The following is a 20,674-nucleotide window of genomic DNA, read 5'->3' on the forward strand; positions in this document are numbered from 1 at the left end:
AAGTGCATTTTTAAATGGTTTTCTAAATGAGGAAGTTTATGTAAGTCAACCTCCTGGTTTCATAAGTAAAGAAAAACCAGATCATGTTTTCAAACTCACTAAAGCACTCTATGGTCTTAAACAAGCTCCTAGAGCTTGGTATGACAGACTTAGCACATTTTTAATTGAAAATGGTTTTTCAAGAGGAAAAATTGATACCACACTTTTTAGAAAAACACATGACTCTGACTTACTTATTGTTCAAGTTTATGTGGATGATATTATTTTTGGTGCCACCAAAATGAAAATGTGTGAAGAATTTTCCAACCTTATGCAAAGTGAATTTGAGATGAGCATGATGGGTGAACTTGGTTTCTTCCTTGGTTTACAAATCAAACAACATCCAAATGGAATTTTCATAAGTCAAGAAAAATATGTCAAAGACATTCTTAAGAAATATAAAATGAATGAGGCAAAAATCATGGTCACCCCTATGCATCCATCTTCAAGTTTAGATAAGGATGAGAGTGGAAAATCTATTTCTGAAAAAGAATATAGAGGCATGATAGGCTCATTATTATATTTGACTGCTAGCAGACCTGACATTATGTTTGCAGTAGGTTTATGTGCTAGATTTCAAACTTGTGCAAAAGAATCCCATTTAACTGCAGTTAAAAGGATTTTTAGATATCTAGTAGGTACTACTGATCTTGGCCTTTGGTATAGAAAAGGTTCTAGTTTTGATCTTGTAGCATATTGTGATGCTGACTATGCTGGAGACAAAGTTGAGAGGAAGAGTACAAGTGGATCATGTCAATTCTTGGGACAAGCATTGATTGGATGGTCTTGCAGAAAGCAAAACACCATTGCTCTCTCCACAACTGAAGCTGGGTATGTATCTGCAGCTAGTTGTTGCTCTCAAATTTTATGGGTAAGAAATCAGTTGGAAGATTACTCATTAAGGTACACAAGTGTTCCTATTTTTTGTGATAATACAAGTGCAATTAATCTTTCTAAGAATCCTATTCAGCATTCTAGGTCTAAACATATTGAAATAAAGCATCATTTCATTAGAGACCATGTTCAGAAAAAGAATATTGCATTAAGCTTTGTTGATACTGAAAATCAACTAGCTGACATTTTCACAAAACCCCTTGTTGAGGATAGATTCAATTTTCTTAAAGAAAAATTGTCAATCATGAAAAATCCCAATAAAGATTGATTACAGATCACTAAGGGCCTTAGACTAAACCCCTTGATGTCATCTGATGCAAATCAGATAGATCTATCTCAATCAGAACATTAATCAGAATGTTCCTGAGCTCAGAATGTTCCTGAGTTCAGAATGTTCATCAGGTCAGAATGTTCATATGATCAGAATGTTCATCCTAACATTCATACAATCAAAACATTCACAAGTTTGTTCACCTAAGTTTCATCCTTTCAGGATGTCCACAAAACTTAGTTATGTTCAATATTTGATTTCTGGGTCAACTATCTCATGCGTGAGATTTTGTGTTGACTTTCTCCAAAAATCCTTCTATAATCTCAAGCATTTAATGTTTGGTTATAAGAAGATGAGTTTAAGGTTTAACCACCATGTAAAACCTGAACTATCAAATCAACCAATCCCTTCCAGTTCCCACAAACGGCTACTTTTCTCTCTCTCTCCTCTGACCGTTACTTTTCTGCAGTTTCCTCTTTTCCAATGCAAACTGCTATCATTTTCTCTCCCTCTCTCTTTCCCTTCTGCACGTTTGGTCTATATAATCAGTAACCACTTCTGATTATTCTACAACCATCTTAATCCAAACTTCTTTCTTCTCACTCACAAAAATTTACAAACCCTCTGTTTCTCTCTCTCGCTTACGAAGAAAATGACAAGAACAAAAACCACTTCAAAAATCTCTGATGATGAAGTTCCACAAGTGGAACAATCTCAATCACCACCACCAAACGATGTTGCTGGTCAATCCTCTGATCAACAACCACTAAGTGAAACCCCTGTTCACACTGTTCTTCCAGATGTGGTCTATCCTGCTTTTGATCCACCCAAATCCTCAAAATCAAAAGCCTCTAAGAAACCCATCACCAAACCCAGACCTATCCCTACAAGAAGATCATCTAGAATGAAGCATTCATCAAAGGAACCTAAGGTCTCACATGTGAATCTTGTCTCTGACGAAGAGAAGAAGACAAATTCAAGTGATGATGAAAGAGAAGAAGATTCTGAAGAGGATCCAGAAGAAGAAATGGAAATTCCTGAAAAGGAAGAAAAATTGGAAGAAGACTCTGAGCAAACTCTCTCTGAAATAGTGAAATCCATGAGAGTACACTCAAAGAAAGGAAAGAAAGTTGCCACTCCCTCTCCATCAAAAGGAAGTTCATCATCTCAGGAAGATGATGATGAGAATGATGAGGAAGAGTATGAAGAAAAGACTCCTGAAGAAGAGGAGAAAAATTCTCCTAAAAAGCATGGCAAAGGAAAAGACATTGCTAGAGTTGCTGCTATTCTAAAAGCTCAGAGAGCAGAAAAGATTGCTCTCAGACCAATAAGCAGAACAAAGTATTTTGAGTTTGAAAGCTTGGAGACAAAAGGATGGAACCTGAAGAAGTTCACTGATCCACAAGGCTGGACTAACTTTGTGTCTCTACAAGAACACACATATGAAGGTTTGGTCAGAGAGTTCTATACCAACCTGGTTGTGAAGCAGAAGAAAAAGGAAAATGAGAACTTTCTCATCTCTTCTGTAAAAGGAGTTCAGATCACTATCACTCAAGATTTCCTCTCTAAAGCTTTGAAAATTCCTAATGAAGGTAACAAACTGTTTTCTTGCTCATGGTATAATGATGTTAGGGTTAACCGTAATCAACTCATAGTCAAATACACCAAAGAAAACCGCACTTTTAACTCCACAAATCTAGAAGATATTCCAAAAATCCTTCATAATATGGTTAGGCACACCTTAGTCCCTAAGTGTGGATCTGTTGATGTTGTTTCTGATATGGATCTATGCATCATCTACCACCTCATGACCAAAACCAAATTGAACCTCTGTTTCATCATCATTCAACATATGATAGATTCCTGCTTGGCCATGAAACAAACTGTTGCTGGGTTACCTTATGGGATGCACTTAACCCCTATCTTTCAGAAAGCAAAGGTGCCTCTTGAAGGAGAAAACCGAAAGCTTGATTTCATGAAATTCACATCCAAAACACTAGGTCAGCTACGCATCACCACCTCAAACATGCCATCTTTCACAAACTCTGGCACTTCTGGATCTACTAAGAGATCTACTGCTCAGAAGGTTCAGACAACTAGGAAGAAAAGAAAGGTAGAAGAAATCAGAGATGAACCTCCTAAGAATGCAGAAGTCAGACCTCCCTCTCCACCAGCTTTGGAGTTGTTTTCTCAAGTTTCTCAACTTGAAAAGGAGATAGTTCAAGAAGGAAGCTCTCAGTTCAAAGCCTTGATTGGTGAATCAATGATTGAAGATGATGCTCAGAAGGATGATGATCCATCTCTTCAAAGGGAAGCTGAGAATGTTAAGCAAGCAACTGAGATTCATGAAGGTATATCTCAGATGGCTGGTAAGAAAAACTCTGTTGATCCAAATCAAAGAGTTGAAGAAAATACTGAGAAGATAGCTCAGAATGTTGATGAAGATACTCAGGATGTGGCAGAAATTTTAGCTTCAAACATGTCTATGAAGAAAGATGTTCAAGTTGAACAAATGGAGTTCACAACTGGGTTTGATCTCAACATTGAAGATGTCAACACTGACTTCAACAATGAAGTGTTCCAAGATGGTCAGGACACCACTCAACATGTTCAGGAACCAGCTGAAGGTCAGAATGTTGAAATCTCTGAAGCTCAGAATGTTGAAATTCCTGCTGAAGATGTTCCAGTCAGTCAAAATGTTCAAGTCTCTGCTGGTTTGAATGCATCAAATGAGCCTCTTCTTGCTCAAGTTAGCCAGCTATCAGCAGATCCAGTGCCTATGGCCTCAGGATCTTTGCCCTCTGCTGAGGTACAGCTCATGGCTCAAACTGGTCAGAATGTTAACCTCTCATCCTCCACAATGGGATCTGTTGCTGGTACAAGCAACTTTTTGGTTTCTAACCTTCCAACTCCAGACACCATTCCCTCATACACTCCACCACCACCACCAATGAAAACTTCTACCACAAGCAAGCTTCCTAATATGGCTGCTCTTTTTGACTCCCTCAATACCTTTGTGTCTGCCAACAAAGAGAAGGCTGAAGCTTCTGATGCTGTTCCACCTGCTGCACCTGCCAAGCCTTCAAGGGCTGAGAAGTTAGCCTCAAGGGCACTCAGGGTCTCCACCAAGACACACAAAATTGTCTGTGCTTTGGCTGATTGGACTGTCAAAGTCCATGCTCCTGGTCTGGCCATGGATCCACCAGTTTTTGATGATCCATCTGTGTTTGAGTCTGAACCATCCTCTGATTCTGGGGATTCTACTCCCTGAATCTTTCTGTATTGTCCTCCCTATCCTTTTTGCAGATGACTAAAGGGGGAGAAGCTTTAGGATTTAAGTCTTAAGTTTTTCTTAGTTTTAGGCCCTAAGTAGGTCTAGTGATCAATAGTTATTGGAGTTTAGAAACTTCACTTTTTGCTTGATCACATGCTTTGAATTTCTTTTTGTTTTTGAACCATATATTCATGTAATTGTACTTCATGCTTTACATTAATGAATGATATTGAGTTTGGTTCAAATCTGCAAAATTTTTATTTTATGCAATGTATTATGAAATTAAGGGGGAGCTTTTTAAAGTTCTTAAAAACTCTGCATAATGGATTATAAAAATGAGGGGGAGCATTAAAATAAATTTTCAAGCTCTGTTATTCTTCATATATATAATCAAAATCCTTAATCCTAAATCATAGGTTTATCATCTTCAAAAAGGGGGAGATTGTTGAGGCAAAATCCCTAATTAATTTTAAAGATAATAAACCAATATGATTAAAGAATTAATGGACTTTGATTAATTCCTTGGTATTTAACTTGTGCTCTTGAGTGTTTTACTAAGACAGGAACAAGGTTTAAATCATACCAAGAATAAAGAAATCAAAGGACATTTGAATTCAAAATCTAACACTGAGGTCAGAAAGTTAGATCAGAATGTTGCTCAGAGATCAGAATGTTCGCACAAGAGATCAGAAGGTTGCTTTTATACAAGCCCAGAATCTCAAGAACATGGATCAAGGTCATGCAAGGCACATGTGACATAAATAAATGTCAAGAGAAGTACTTTTGCATGGATCAATCAAGCAATAAAGGCATATACAAGGATTATGTCAAAAAGGATACTTTATGTTCATTTAAGACTATGAACATTAAAGTCCTAGGAATATTCCACAAGGGAATATCATCCTAGATGTTATATTTACTGCTCTTCATTGTGTTTCACTATTAGGATTTGATTACATCAAATGGTAGTCTTACAAATCATCCTAAGTGAAACAAATGGAACATTCTGATGATCAGAATGTTCAGCTCAGCACAGGCCTACTTTATGAACAGTACAGTAGGTGAAAAGCAAAAGCAAAAGCAAAGCAAATCTATCTTGCTCAATCAGAGATAGACACGTATGAGAGTTGGTACAGAACAAGGACCACACAATCTCTCAAAGCCTGTGTATGAAGATGCAGAATCCCACTATATCCTCCTGCACCAAGTTCCAAGGCAGATCTGGCAACTGAACTTTCTGAAGTATGAAGAAAAGTCCATACTTTGGTTATTGCCCAGAAATTCATATGAAAAGCATATGACACGCCCAGAACTTCATATATTCATTCATATATGATGAACCCAGATGAAGAACATGATGAACCCAGATGAAGATCATCATGAACGCAACAACATTCTGAAGTTCATCAGAGATCAGAATGTTTGCCCAGAATTTCAAGTAAAAGCTTGTGGGACCCAGGACACATGGCATAACACCACTGGACACCCCACAACGGCTATTTGAGCCCAAGGACTCTATAAATACAGTTCAAAGGCTCAGCATTACTTGCACCATTGCAAAGCATACAAGAAAACAACTCTGATTTTGTTTGAAGCTCTTGCAAACTGAAATTGATCAATCTCTAAGGCTTTCATTACTTAGTGCAAATCAATACTCCTTGTTATCTCTAAGATAACTCCTTTCTCTTCTTCCTCCTCTGTTTGATTCACAAACATTCAACTACCATATAAATTGTAACTAAGTCTCATCTAGCTTTAGGGGTACTAAAGTGTTAGTTTGAGCAAAGGTTGTAAAAGTCTAAGTGGGTAACTTAGCAAGAAGGTGCAAGCCTGCTGAGGCTTAGAGAATACAGGATTGTAATTGTTCAGGTGAACAAAGATTGTAAGGTGCAGGACTTGAGAGGTTATCTCAAGCATCATAGTGGAAACTCTCACAAGATTGTGAGGAGAGGACTAGCCCACATTGGGTGAACCTCTATAAATCTCTGTGTGTTCTTTCTTTCTTCCTTATACTCTTTAATTTCAGTATACACAACACACACCAACACATTTACTTTATTAATCAGTTTCTGTGTATGAACTTCAGAACGTTCTGAGTTCAGAAAGTTAACTTAACCATTCCAAGTAAACTACTTGAGAATAACTTTTAAGTTTCAGGATAATTTTTAAAGGGTCACAATTCAAACCCCCCTTTCTTGTGACTATTTTATCTACTTCAATTTTAAGATCAAACAATTAAAGAAATGACATCTAAAAACTAAAAAAAAAAAGCTCATCATAATTTTCTTACTACCGGGGATCATAAATTTAGTTTAATCATCACTTTACACTAAAAGAAACCGCATAAGTGATATTGACACCACATCTTCATCCTAAATCTTAAGACATTATGTATATTATGTTGCTCAACATCTACTCTTGTATTCAGTGTTGAACTTTTACTCACATTTGACACATTAACAACTCTCCCACTCGAACTTCCACTACAAAGTCGAGCAGGTTTTGTTACGACCATTGGAATTTATGGGAGAGATCACGGTGGTGTGGATCGATCAATTGGACCTAGAGCAATCATCCAAGTGAGAATGATACCATATTTTCACCAAATATTTAAGGCATTAAGTATATGAGTCTTCCAACTTATATGTTGTCCAACCTCCACTCTTTTATTCAATGTTGGAATGTAACTTACGAGTATGGATATCCTCGATTCATGCAATACCTCTAAACCTTCACATCTCCCAATTTCACACTACTTCAACCTTTTCCATTTTCTGGTCCCAAATTCAAATCGAAAATCTGATGAGCCTGCAAACCGAGATCATTAGCATCGATTCTGCAAAATTTGGGGGAAATTGTGTTTCATTCGATTTAATGATGAGCCTGCCCATGCCCCTGAATTTTGAAAACAAACCTTCTTTACCCATACCTCTATCTCTATGATACACTCAACTTCATCAATTAAACGTTTTTCTTTTGAATTGAGTGTTGGGCGACCGATGATAATATTGTAAGATCAAGATGTGGGCGTAGCACCAGATACTAAACTTTAACGTCTCAGCATCATTCCTGACACCAAAAGTGGCGTTGAGGGTAATGTATTGACTTTTATTCCTGAAAATCCCACCAAATTACCTTTGTAATGTTGAAGTTGCTCCATGATGAGCTGCATCTCTTTTCTTACTCGGACATTACTCTCTTTCTCCGGTGACGGCATTGACTAAGAGTTGTGTTGGTAAATCGTCGTTGGTATCATAATGTTCTTCCTTCACTTCATACTCGTTTACGCTACTTGTCTCCTACGGATGCCAAATATGCATCATATTCTCTAGTGTGATCGAGAAAATATATTTACCGCCCCCATGATAGACACTAAATGCTCTTGCTACTTAATGTTTTATGGGATCAAAAAGTGAATGGATCTAGGGTTTTTCATGACCACATGTATATAGGGTGATAAATCTATCTGTTGGGGACTTCTTTTTCAGAGAATTATGGCACGTTATCCTTCATGCTTATCGAATTCCCCAACCACCCCTTGGCCGAGTTAACTAGCACATCTTCATCCTTTATGGACCTTGTACTTCGGAATAGAAACCGTATAGTTTGGAATATACTGGTACACCGTCAAACTATACTGGTACACCGTCAAACTATACGGTTTCTATATAAGAGAGTTTGTCGGAATGTTTGTGTTAGAAAATTTGGTGCTAACACGTCTCATTTTATAAAGTTGATTGTTTAATAAAAAGTTTAGGGTTAAATATGTCTCTGTTCTTATAAATATGTCAATTTTTTGTTTTAGTTCTTTAAAAAATTTCTTCAACGTTTAGTCCTCCAAAAAAATTTCATCTTCACTTTTGGTCTCTCATTTAGAGTAAACTCATGTAAAATTCATATTTTTGAATAAAATTTTGCAAAAAAATTTATAATATTATAAGGATCTCTCCCAAAAAATACCAAAACATGAATAAAATATGAATTTTTATATTTTTTATGGTAAAAAATTCATATTTAATTTATGTTTTGTTAAATAATTCTAATTTTTTTTTTTGGAGTGATTTTTACAATATTCTATATACATTTCTGCATAATTTCAATAAACAATACAAATATTTAATTAAAAATACGGACCAAAAGTAGTGATTGAAAATTTTATAGAGACTAAATGTTGAAGGAAAATGTTAGAAGTACTCAAACGAAAAATTGGTATATTTGCAAGGACCAAAAACATATTTAACCCAAAATTTTATAACATACGATATTGTGTCAATAAATTTTGAAGTACGTTTGAAATAGTTTGATTGGTATTAAGGTCTATCAAATTTGATGTTGTTTAATAAAATATCTTTAAGACATTAATTTTGGTGCACCTTAATAATGTATCAAATTATTTCAAATTTACTTAACAAAATCTTGAATCTAAATTAGATTACTTAAGGACAATGCATAATATATACAAGGTCTGGGGCTCGAATCCCAGACACCACAAAAAAAGATTACTTAAGAGCTTTTGAACATCTATATTATTCGATAAAAAAAAATTTTAAAAAAAAATTAAATCGATAAGGTGTTTGATTTTGATTTAAATTTATTTATGCTAAAATTTTTATGTTTTTTTAATTTTTTATTCACTAATAGTGGGGAAATAATTATATACACATTCAATAAAATCAAACAAATTACATATGCATTGTCGATGCAAACTATATTTTTTTTCTCTCTAGATGCATTGGCAAACACATTCGAAACTCACAAACATAATTTTGGCATCTAAGTTCAAATTCATATGAAAATATCCAACAGAACAATATTAACATTGTCAGTTGAGTCAAAACTAACAAGAAATGTTAACTTGTTTTAGACTAACATCTAATAAGAACATGGTATGTTCCGGTTAATTTTAAAAAAAGATAATAGATTAGGTCTACATAGGTTTGTTGATTAACGAGTTTCTATCAAGCGACAATGTAAAACTATTTTACACATTTGGCGTATATGCAATATTTTTTTGTGGTGTATATGCATTAAAGTCACTTAAAAAGTTTTTTTAATCAAATAACTTTTTTTTGAAGGATTTAATCAAATAACTTAGTGACTAAAACTCATCTTAAGATAAATAAGTGAGCTGTTTCGGGTTCAAATTCTAACTCCACATATTATAATGCATTAATTAGACCAATTAAAAAGTCCTTCCATCGAGGGAAAGTAAAACTCTATTAATAAATCCTTTGTGTAAGAGTAACCAAAAAAAAATCATTCATGTCGAATCTTTTGATTTAAATAAGTGAGATCTATTGGAGTTTGGAATAATTAGTGTATGTACTATAGGTGTCAATTTGCAAAAAGTCTAGAAGACATAAACCATATTTTCTTTCAAGTTTTCTTCCTAAATTACAGATTTGATTGAAAAGATTTGTATTAACACCCACATTATAGTTTTCTGTTTCTTCATCTATGCATTAATTAGCTGTGAAATTTGTCCGAGAGAGGAAAGACTTGTCTCACACATAATGTGTTGTTGAGAAATAATTTCCAATCTATATTTTGTTTGTTGAAATTTGAAATGAAAATGCAAGATCCAAACCAAGTTTTTATTCCTTGTTATTGGCTTCCACGAACATAACATTATTATTATGTTTCGTTGACTAGTTTTCTAGAACGTGTCTGCATCATTCATAATTTTCTTCATCACCCTCTTTCTTTTATTTCTTTTCTGTCATTCCTTCATTATTACTTATCAAGGTTTTACAAGCTTGAAAAGTGAGGTTGGCTTTGGATTATATGGTGGATATAAGAAGGTGAAAAATGAGGACCAAGTTGCATCTAAGCAAGATCTATTCGTTCGCATGTTGGAGACCATCGTTTAATGGAGAGCATTCGCATATTGGAGAGCGTGGATATTCGAGGGTAGTGTTTTGCAATGAACCAGAGAGCTTTGAGGAAGGAATTAAAAAGTATGCAGATAATTCAGTGAGCTCTACAAAGTATACTCTTGCTACATTTTTGCCAAAGTCATTGTTTGAACAGTTTAGGAGAGTGGCTAATTTCTATTTTTTGGTAACTGGTACTTTGGCATTTACAAAGCTTGCTCCTTATACTGCTGTTAGTGCTATCCTTCCTTTGATTGTTGTTATTGGTGCTACTATGGTTAAAGAGGGTATTGAAGATTGGCGTCGCAAAAAGCAGGTTGGTACTACTTACATTCTTCCAGTGTTTGTTGACGTTCTCGCTTATATTTCAAGTTAGATTTAATACATGAGAGTGGAAGATTTGGTATGATGAGAGTGACTTAAAATACAAGAATGTCTAATATGGTTTCTTGTATATTCTTTGTTTCTGCTACAATATTTCCTACATGTGTTTTAGACAGAAAATTAATATGTTTCTTTCATTTTAAGTTCTGTTATCATGTGCATAGTGTATAATTTAGCTAGAACACTTGCACAGGATATTGAGGTGAACAACAGAAGAGTTAAAGTGCATCAAGGGCAAGGAACTTTTGCATATACTGAGTGGAAGAATTTGAAGGTAGGGCATATAGTGAAGATAATGAAGGATGAATTCTTCCCTGCAGACCTTATTCTTGTTTCATCCAGTTATGAGGATGCTATTTGTTATGTTGAAACAATGAACTTGGATGGGGAGACAAATTTGAAGTTAAAACAAGGATTGGAAGTAACTTGTTATTTGCACGAAGACTTTGAGTTCGGTGATTTTAGAGCTTCAATCAAATGTGAAGATCCAAATGCAAATTTATATTCATTTGTTGGGAGTATGGAGTTTAAAGATCAACAGTATGCCTTATCTGCTCAGCAACTTCTTCTCAGAGATTCCAAACTTCGTAATACGGATTACATATTTGGCGTTGTCGTCTTCACTGGCTATGAAACAAAGGTTGTTCAAAATTCCACCGACCCCCCTTCAAAGAGAAGCAAAGTTGAGAAGAAGATGGATACGATTATCTACTTATTGTTTTGTATGTTATTTTTTATGGCAGCTATTGGGTCTATTTTCTTTGGAATTACAACTAGAGATGACTTAGATGACGACGGTGTGATAAAAAGATGGTATCTAAGACCGAACGATTCTACAGTTTTCTTTGATCCTAAGAGACCTTTTGTTGCTGCTTTGTTTCATTTTTTGACAGCTTTAATGTTATATGGTTTCTTCATTCCCATCTCATTGTATGTATCAATAGAAATTGTCAAAGTTCTTCAAAGCATCTTCATCAATCAAGATATACACATGTACTACGCCGAAACAGATAAACCGGCCTATGCCCGTACTTCAAATTTGAATGAGGAACTTGGACAAGTTGACACAATACTTTCTGATAAAACTGGAACTCTCACTTGCAACTCAATGGAATTTATTAAATGTTCCATTGCTGGAGTAGCTTACGGCCGTTGTGTTACGGAGGTCGAGAGGGCCATGAACACAAGAAATGATTCTTCTTCGATTAATGACATCACAGATTCTCCCATTAGAATAGAACCATTACCCATCAAAGGTTTTAACTTTACAGATGAAAGGATAATGAATGGAAATTGGGTTAATGAGCCTTATGCAGATATTATCCAGAAGTTTTTTCACTTGTTGGCAATTTGCCATACAGCCATACCAGAAGTGGATGATGAAGCAGGAAATGTATCTTACGAAGCCGAATCTCCTGACGAAGCAGCATTTGTGATTGCTGCGAGAGAAATTGGTTTTGAATTCTATAAAAGAACTCAAACTAGTTTATCAATGTATGAATTGGATCCAGTTTCTGGTGAAAAAGTTGAAAGGTCGGTTCCGTAAAAAATTTCTCGTAAGTTTTAGTAACTAAAAATTTGACTGTTGCATTTCTCTGTGCTAATCAACTATATATGTTTTAGGCTGAATTTGTATTGAGAAAAACAAGAACTATTGCATGCTAAGTTGTCTTGGGCAAGAAACCTGTTAGTTTTCAATAAAATGTGCTTGTAAGTTGTAACTTGTACATCTTCTTCTGGTCTAGTCCATAGCTTATAGCTGCACCTGTGAGTCTCGCTCGACTTAATATTTTTCAAATCTCTCTGAAGTAACTGACTAAGTAGGCCAAATTTTCTTGTAGAATAGGTGAATATGTATAGTTGACTAAAGGTGGAAGAATTTTTTTTTTTTTTTGGATAATGTGGATAAAAAGGGGTTAAACACTTTTTGTCTTAGCCATCCTTTTTACTTTGCATACGCATTTACTATTTTGTTACGGTCTTTGAAATTAGGCGCTGCTTTTTCGAACTCACCTCTTCAAGTAATGCTGAATTACTAACTAACTTGTTTTTGCAGGATTTACACACTTCTGAATGTGCTGGAATTTAATAGCACAAGGAAGCGAATGTCAGTGATAGTGAAAGACGAAGAAGGGAAAATTTTGCTACTGTGTAAAGGTGCTGACAGGTATGTAATTAAACTGTCTTCTGACCTCAGTATTTTGGAGATCTTATAACCTTTGCATGCATTTAACACTATTAAGTTGTTTTGTGTCATGCAGTGTCATGTTTGAAAGACTTGCCAAGGATGGGAGGGAATACAAAGAGAAAACCTTGGAAGATGTGCATGAATATGCCGAAGAAGGTTTAAGGACCCTGATATTGGCATATCGTGAACTTGACGAAGTGCAGTACCAGGAGTTTGATAGTGAATTTTCTCGAGCAAAAAATTCAGTTAGTGCAGATCGGGAAACAATGATAGATGAGGCATCAGATATGATTGAGAGTAATCTAATCCTTCTTGGTGCCACTGCAGTAGAGGACAAGCTCCAAAATGGGGTGAGTTTAGTTTGGAGAGAACGGATTACATGCAAGGATGTTGGAACAGAACTTGAAATGATTCCTCTCGTTTTTCTAGGTTCCTGAATGCATTGACAAGCTTGCTCAAGCTGGAATTAAGATATGGGTTCTTACCGGTGATAAAATGGAGACTGCCATTAACATTGGGTATAATATTGTAATTTTTCCTTTTCTAAATTAATTTTGGCATACAAATTACTTATCAAGGTGCTGACATTGATATTCAATTGCAGTTTTGCTTGTAGTTTGCTTAGACAAGGAATGAAGCAGCTTATAATTCAGTTGGAGAGTCCAGAAATTCAAGCATTGGAGAAGGCTGGAGACAAGAGGGCTATTGCAAAGGTAAATTCAATATCAACCTTTTCGTCGATGTAGTTTCATAAGTATTGTACATCTTAATAAAATGGTCGTCTTACCATTACAATATTTCAATAAGATCATTTATATTCTGAAAAATTTGAACTCACAGATTCTTGCACCCTAGTTTTACAAACAAAAACGCTTGATATAAAGATATTAATAATTTCAAATTTACAGTTGAAGACATTATTCACTATAGATTCATATAAAATAAATGTTGGTGAATGCATTCTTTTTCTTTCTTATGTGCTTTGATGCTTAGAATGGAAGGGATTGATTGGTGTGTAAATATCTTAGTGAAACTGTTATTTCATTAAGCTGACTCATGTTTCAGGCTTCAAGGGAAAATATCCGGCATCAGATATCTGAAGGTGCTAAACAGCTTGCTGCCTCTAGCGGAACCTCTGAGCAAGCATTTGCTCTAATTACTGATGGAAAATCACTTGCTTATGCTTTAGAGGATAATATGAAAGACAAGTTTCTAGATCTTGCAATTCATTGTGCATCTGTTATCTGCTGCCGATCATCGCCAAAGCAGAAAGCACTAGTATGTTCCATCTATTCAACATCGAGTTATCTTTTTGTTTTGTTTCCAATAGTAATTTAATTCTGCTTAGATTTTAAATAATACTCTTCACTCGTTCTTCCCTTAAAGGTTACTAGACTGGTCAAATCTGGAACTGGTAAAACTACATTAGCTATTGGTGATGGAGCTAACGATGTTGGAATGCTTCAAGAAGCAGATATAGGGGTTGGAATCAGTGGCGTTGAAGGAATGCAGGTATAAACTATTCTTGTTGTGTTCGTTTATTTGGTTTTGCTTCATCGTATTATTTTGTAACAACCTTTTTGTTACTCATTCACCTCTAGGCCGTTATGTCTAGTGATATTGCAATCGCACAGTTCCGTTATTTGGAAAGATTACTTCTTGTACATGGACATTGGTGTTACCGTAGAATCACATCAATGGTAAATTGCTACTCTTTGTTGGATCTCAACATTCTATATATTACTTGTTTGATTTTGTTATTAATATGTTCATTATTGTTGTTACAGATATGCTACTTTTTCTACAAGAATATCGCCTTTGGGTTTACTCTTTTCTTGTATGAAGCGTGTACATCATTCTCTGGACAGCCTGAATACAATGACTGGTTTATGTCGCTATATAACGTCTTCTTTTCATCACTTCCTGTGGTTGCCCTTGGAGTCTTTGACCAGGATGTATCTGCTCGGTACTGTCTGAAAGTAAGCTCGATCTTCACCATATAATACGCTGTGATGTTTCTAATAATGGTTATGAAATCAAAACTTTCACTATTATTCTACTTATTCATATGATTACATCTTGCCTTCATTAGACCAAGCTAAACTGGGGGGTTGGGGTATCTCAACTGATTTGAGCTACGGGTTAAAGAAGTTGGAAGTCCCGGCCAGGATCAAACCCGGATGAATGAGAAAAATACTAACCTAACAACTAATTACTAACATTTAGCCGTTTCAAAAGAGAGAGAAAAGACCAACTTAAACTATAAACCTAATTGAATTTTACTCTTATATGGTGCCTTTAAGTTGCATCTTGACATTGACATCAAATAGGAACCCCCTTGTATAAGTCACAACACTGTTTTAATACATCTGTCATTTCAATATTGCTGTAGAAAATACACCCTCTTTGTTTTGGTTGTATCTAACATAGTGTTCAATTTTAGATACCCTCAAATATTGGATAGAATTGGAAGGAAAAAAAAATATTTATAAACTTCAAATCGATATAGGCTAAAATATCTTTACATCAAATGTCACTCGAATTTTTTTTTTTTTTTTGTTACCATAATATTGGTACGAAGATTCCATTGTCACTTAGCAGTGACTAATCTCCATGGGGAATCTGTGGGGCACACAAGGTAGGTTCTAGCCTCTCATCCAAAAAAAATCATACGCATAGGTAGGAATCGAACCCCTGACCACATTCTTAAGGAGTCCAAGTCTCTTGGCACTTGGACCAATGTATTGTTGGTTGTCACTTGAAATATTATAAGGTGTAATAGTTGAATTTGTGTTTTCCTTTCATTTAAATCTCCCTCTCCACTTGTGCACCAGATAAATTGTGGGTTATTTTCCCTCCTCTCCCTTCTCATTCTCTTACCAAATACAACATATAATGAAAAGAGAAATGTAAATTTGTGTTTTCCATTCCTGATGATAATTCCTAGTTGTTTGTGTATGATGTGGGCAGTTTCCTATATTATATCAAGAAGGTGTACAAAATGTCCTGTTTAGCTGGAGGAGGATACTAAGTTGGATGCTTAATGGCTTTATCAGTGCCATAATAATATTCTTCTTCTGCACAAAAGCAATGGAGATTCAAGCCTTTGATAAGGCAGGGAGAACTGCTGGGAGGGAAATACTTGGAGCAACTATGTATACATGTGTAGTTTGGGTTGTAAACTTGCAGATGGCTCTTGCCATAAATTACTTTACCTTAATTCAACATGTTTTCATATGTGGAACCATTGCTCTATGGTACCTTTTCATCATAGTTTATGGTACAATCCCTCCTGGAGTTTCCACAATTGCTTACAAAGTCTTCATTGAAACGCTTGCACCATCTCCTTCTTATTGGATTGTGACATTGTTTGTGGTGATCTCAACACTCATACCATACTTGTCTTACTCGGCAATCAAGATGCAGTTCTTTCCTTTTTATCATGAGATGATACAATGGATAAGGTATGAGGGGAAGACAAATGATCCCGAATTCTGCCATATGGTACGCCAGCGATCCTTGCGTCCAACCACTGTCGGTCCAACAGCTCGCTTAGCAGCTAAAACTAACAGCATCAGAGAGAGTTCTACTAACCAAATCTGTTGATGGATGGAGTTTTTTGTATATTTGGAGGCTGTACAGAGCTTACATTTTGGTCTGCTTTTTTGTACCATAGATTATAGCTATTTCGGTGTATAGCAGCAGCAAGAATTCTTCTTAGGAATAAGTAGCTTTGCTTCCTAATATAGAATAGAAACCACACATAACAGATTCCTTTCATTTTTTAGTCATTCTTTTATTTCACTTTATATTTTTAGGATACTCGCAAACTTTTTAATTTGTTTGTATTCTAGAAGTAGCATACTCGATATTGACTGGTACAAAGCGCGAGCGAATCTAAGAGAGCTTTGGTCATTGTCGGGTGTTATCTATCATTTAGTTTTTGTTTCCAACATTTCGTGCTCATCTCAAAACGGGAAAAAGTTATCAAAATTCTAAAAGATAAGAAGAGAGACATCATTATTAAAAGCATGCAAAAAAGAGGAGGAAAAAAAAAGACTAGAGGAAAAATTACAATGTTGAATGTTCATATTTTTATTATTCATCTTTCAAGGGAGTTGTGAGTAAATTTTGAATATTTCATACTTGGTTCTTCGTGGGTTCATTGACGGAAGAAAAATTGGGAGGAATGAGTTGTATTTGCATAAGAGTTTGAAAAGATCAGAAAACACTTATAGAGATATCATATTTTCCTACCATTGGAGCAAGATGTTGGCCTTAAAGTTTTCATGTCTATCCTTAATGAGTACTCTTCTTTTTTAATTGTTGTAGTATGACTCAAAATTTGATGGATGGAGAATAATGTTGCTAAAAATATAAAAGATTTGTTTCAAATATATTTTGTGCTGAAAATATATTTATGGACAATAAATATATTTTTGTACTGTATGAAGGACGATTTGATGCAAATATATTTTGAAAGGGAATATTATATTTTTGATGCAAATATTCTTTCACTGAAGGAGAAAAAAAACGTATCTTCAGTGTGATATTCGTTCCAAATTTATGAGTTATACTTTTACTATAAATATAGACCTTGTATCAGAGTAAACCTTGAGATAGAGGGGGCTGAAACAAGGGTTTAGAAATCAAACTAGGGTTTGTATAGAGTTTGCTCTTGGCAAGGGTTGATTCACCTTGGGAAACACTATTAGGATTGAGTCTCTTGGTCACAGGAAGAGATTGAAACTTTGGGTAGAATTAGACGGGAGACTTATTCTTGTAACCCATTGATATCTCTTTTGTAAAGTTACTCATCATTATAGTGAAGCGGATGGTTGCTCTCTCCCCCAAACTAGGTCAATTTGGACCGAACTGGGTCAACAAATTCTTTAGTGTTCTCTCTTTCATTCTCTCATTGTTTTCTACTTTTTGCTTGTGTTTATAACTTCCATACACTTTGTTTGGTTGCTTGACTATCACTTGCTCCACACATCAAGTTTATTATTGGTGTGATTTTTCATCAAATTCATAACAATTGGCGCCCACCGTGGGGCAAGGGTCAAAGGATAATCAAGTACCATGGGTTCGAATTGGGATATTGAGAAGTTTATCGGAGATAACGATTTTGGGTTATGGAAGGTAAAGATGGAAGCGGTGTTAATGCAACAAAAGTGTGAGAAAGCTTTGAAGGGTGAAGGTGTGTTACCAGTCACCATGTCACGAGCAAATAAGACCGAGATGGTGGACAAGGCCAGGAGTGCCATTGTCTTGTGCCTCGGAGATAAAGTTTTGAGAGAAGTGGCAAAGGAACTAACTGCGACATCGATGCGGTCAAAGTTCGAATATTTGTATATTTGCTTCCTAATATAGATTATAGAATAGAAACCTCACATAACAGATGTATTCTGTTCATTTTTTAGTCATTCTTTTATTTCACTTTATATTTTTAGGATACTCAGAAACATTTTAACTTGTTTGTATTCTAGAAGTAGCATACTCGATATTGACCGGTACAAATCTCGAGCGAATCTAATAGAGCTTAGGTCATTCTCAGGTGTTATCTATCTTCTAGTTTTTGTTTCCAACATTTTGTGCTCGTCTCAAAGCGGGAAAAAGTTATCAAAATTCTAAAGAACCACATTGCTACTACTCTCGGTGTTCGTCAAGCGTTAGGTACAGGTAAATATCTTGGGCTGCCATCTATGATTGGACGCAGCAAACACGCAACTTTTAAATTTATTAAGAATCGTATTTGGAATAAAATCAACTCCTGGAGTAGTAAATGTCTCTCGCAGGCTGGAAAGGAGGTTCTCATTAAATCTGTTTTGCAATCTATTCCTTCATATGTGATGAGCGTCTTCCTTCTTCTGGGATCCCTCATTAATGAAATAGAAAAAATGTTAAACTCTTTTTGGTGGGGTCATAATTCAGCGAATTCTTGAGGATTACACTGGCTATCTTGGGAATGTCTTTCAGTTCCTAAAGTGTTTGGAGGTATGGGTTTTAAGGGCCTTAAGGCTTTCAATATGGCTATGGTTGGCAAGCAGGCTTGGAAGTTGGTTTCCTCTCCTGAGTCTCTAATCACTCGTTTACTCAAAGCTAAATACTTTCCTCAAAGTGACTATTTTGGAGCTAGCATAGGCAATAATCCTAGTTATGTTTGGCACAGCATATGGAGTGCCAAATATGTTATATAGACTTGTTCAGAAAATGAGTATTTTTTTTTCCTTAGTTTTTATCAAATTATTATATTACTTATTACAGTACTAGTAATTATTTTGACTTGTATTATAAATTATGAAAGAAGTTACCAACAAAATCACCATCACTTAACATATATGCATTCACCGACAATATTACAATCAATTAACATATAGGTATTCACCAACAAATCAAAATCAATCAACATATATGTATTCACCAACAATATCACAATCAATAAACATATATGTATTCACTGTAACGCCCGTCTTAATTATTTGATTTTTAGAAATATATTTATATATATTTATATGATTTATGATCTAAGTAATTTTCATGATTGATATGTGTGAATTTTATGATTCATGAAACTGAGTAGTTTATATGATTTATAAATAAATTATGTGGGGTATATGTTGCTGTGAAGTTGTTATGTTGGTATGACTTATTTTATTATTGAATAAAATAAGATATGAGAAATAAAATAAAAATATTAAAAATGGGGCTATGTTGTGAGATGAGTAAAATTTAGTAGTGAGAAGAGTAAATTGAAGAGATAAATAGACAGACATAAGTTAGAAAAACAGTACGTACGTTTTTGGAGAAAAAGGAAGAAAAAGTCAGAAGAGGAGAACAAGAGAGAGAGGGCTGCGATTTCTGCAATTACCAGGTAAGGGTGAGACCAACTTTCAATATTATTAAGGGTATAATTCTGTAGAATGAATTTAACATGATTAGGTTGAGTTTTGGTGAGAATTGGGATTAGGGTTAAAAGACCGATTTGATGATTCAACCATGAAAAGATGTTAGATTGATGCAAAATTAGTGTACAAACCTTAGATATACAATAAAATGTTGATTAGATGCTATTTGGATGAAAGAATCATGAAAACAGGTGAAAAGCTGTAATTTTTAGGTTTCTGGCCGTACTGACATTCATCGCTCGCAACTGCGAGCAAGAACACCCGCAACTGCGAGCTAAGAACCAGAGCTCGCCACTGCGAGCAATACAACTCGCAACTGCGAGTGACCTGTAAGCTCGCCATTGCGAGCAGGATAGCTCGCGCATTGCGAGCAAGGACTTTAGGAATCCCAGAATGCACGCTTTGCTCGCCGTTGCGACCAAAGTTACTCGCCACTGCGAGTTAGGCTGTTAGTTGCCCAAAATTGTCCCGATGCGATCCTTTCGCACGTGTAGTCATGAGTTGATCTTAGAAGTAAGAAAGAGGGTTGTTTAGGATACTTTCAGAAGTTCCAGGAGTCTGTTTAAGTGACAGAGATTAGTAGTGATGATGTATAAGAATTATTTATGATGCTTTATGATAATAAGTTGATATGATTCATTTTCTTTAATGTTGATATGTTATTTTAAACACTGCTATATGCTGTAATTGTTGTTGGTTGCTGCTGTTGATTGTTAAAGTCTTGAAGTTGCATAAGTCGGTCTAAGTTGCAAGAATTTAAGAAGTTATCCATGATTATGGAGTTGTATAAGATGTTCACTTTGTTGTCTAACTTGTAGGAAGATTGAGTCCATTGCATACTCA

General features: G+C 35.3%; 2 protein-coding genes across 2 annotated transcripts; both read left to right on the forward strand.

Annotated features, from left to right (window-relative positions):
• Window positions 1-1,856: 1,856 nt before the first annotated feature.
• LOC146922237 (uncharacterized) lies at window positions 1,857-4,475 on the forward strand. The gene has a single exon (XM_085711498.1). It carries the CDS (start codon window positions 1,857-1,859, stop codon window positions 4,473-4,475), a length of 2,619 nt encoding a protein of 872 aa, XP_085567624.1.
• A 5,344-nt stretch (window positions 4,476-9,819) lies between these two features.
• On the forward strand, window positions 9,820-16,792 carry LOC146922238 (putative phospholipid-transporting ATPase 9). Its single transcript, XM_085715270.1, has 11 exons — window positions 9,820-10,667; window positions 10,929-12,268; window positions 12,792-12,902; window positions 12,997-13,273; window positions 13,353-13,441; window positions 13,528-13,636; window positions 13,989-14,201; window positions 14,310-14,435; window positions 14,525-14,623; window positions 14,711-14,902; window positions 15,894-16,792. The coding sequence occupies exons 1-11, from the start codon at window positions 10,287-10,289 to the stop codon at window positions 16,527-16,529; spliced, it is 3,573 nt and encodes a 1,190-aa protein (XP_085571396.1). The 5' UTR covers window positions 9,820-10,286; the 3' UTR covers window positions 16,530-16,792.
• Window positions 16,793-20,674: the final 3,882 nt, after the last annotated feature.

The sequence above is a fragment of the Medicago sativa genome, chromosome 5, assembly GCF_051527215.1.
Source record: "Medicago sativa cultivar Bolivia chromosome 5, Bolivia_mono, whole genome shotgun sequence".
Classification (NCBI taxonomy): domain Eukaryota; kingdom Viridiplantae; phylum Streptophyta; class Magnoliopsida; order Fabales; family Fabaceae; genus Medicago; species Medicago sativa.

Excerpts from the sequence above, each read along its gene's own strand:
- LOC146922238 (XM_085715270.1), top strand. The coding sequence starts at position 10,287 with ATGAGGACCAAGTTGCATCTAAGCAAGATCTATTCGTTCGCATGTTGG. Across the intron at positions 12,903-12,996 it reads CTGTGTAAAGGTGCTGACAG|TGTCATGTTTGAAAGACTTG; the intron begins GTATGTAATTAA and ends TGTGTCATGCAG. Across the intron at positions 14,624-14,710 it reads ACCGTAGAATCACATCAATG|ATATGCTACTTTTTCTACAA; the intron begins GTAAATTGCTAC and ends TTGTTGTTACAG.
- LOC146922237 (XM_085711498.1), top strand. The coding sequence starts at position 1,857 with ATGACAAGAACAAAAACCACTTCAAAAATCTCTGATGATGAAGTTCCA.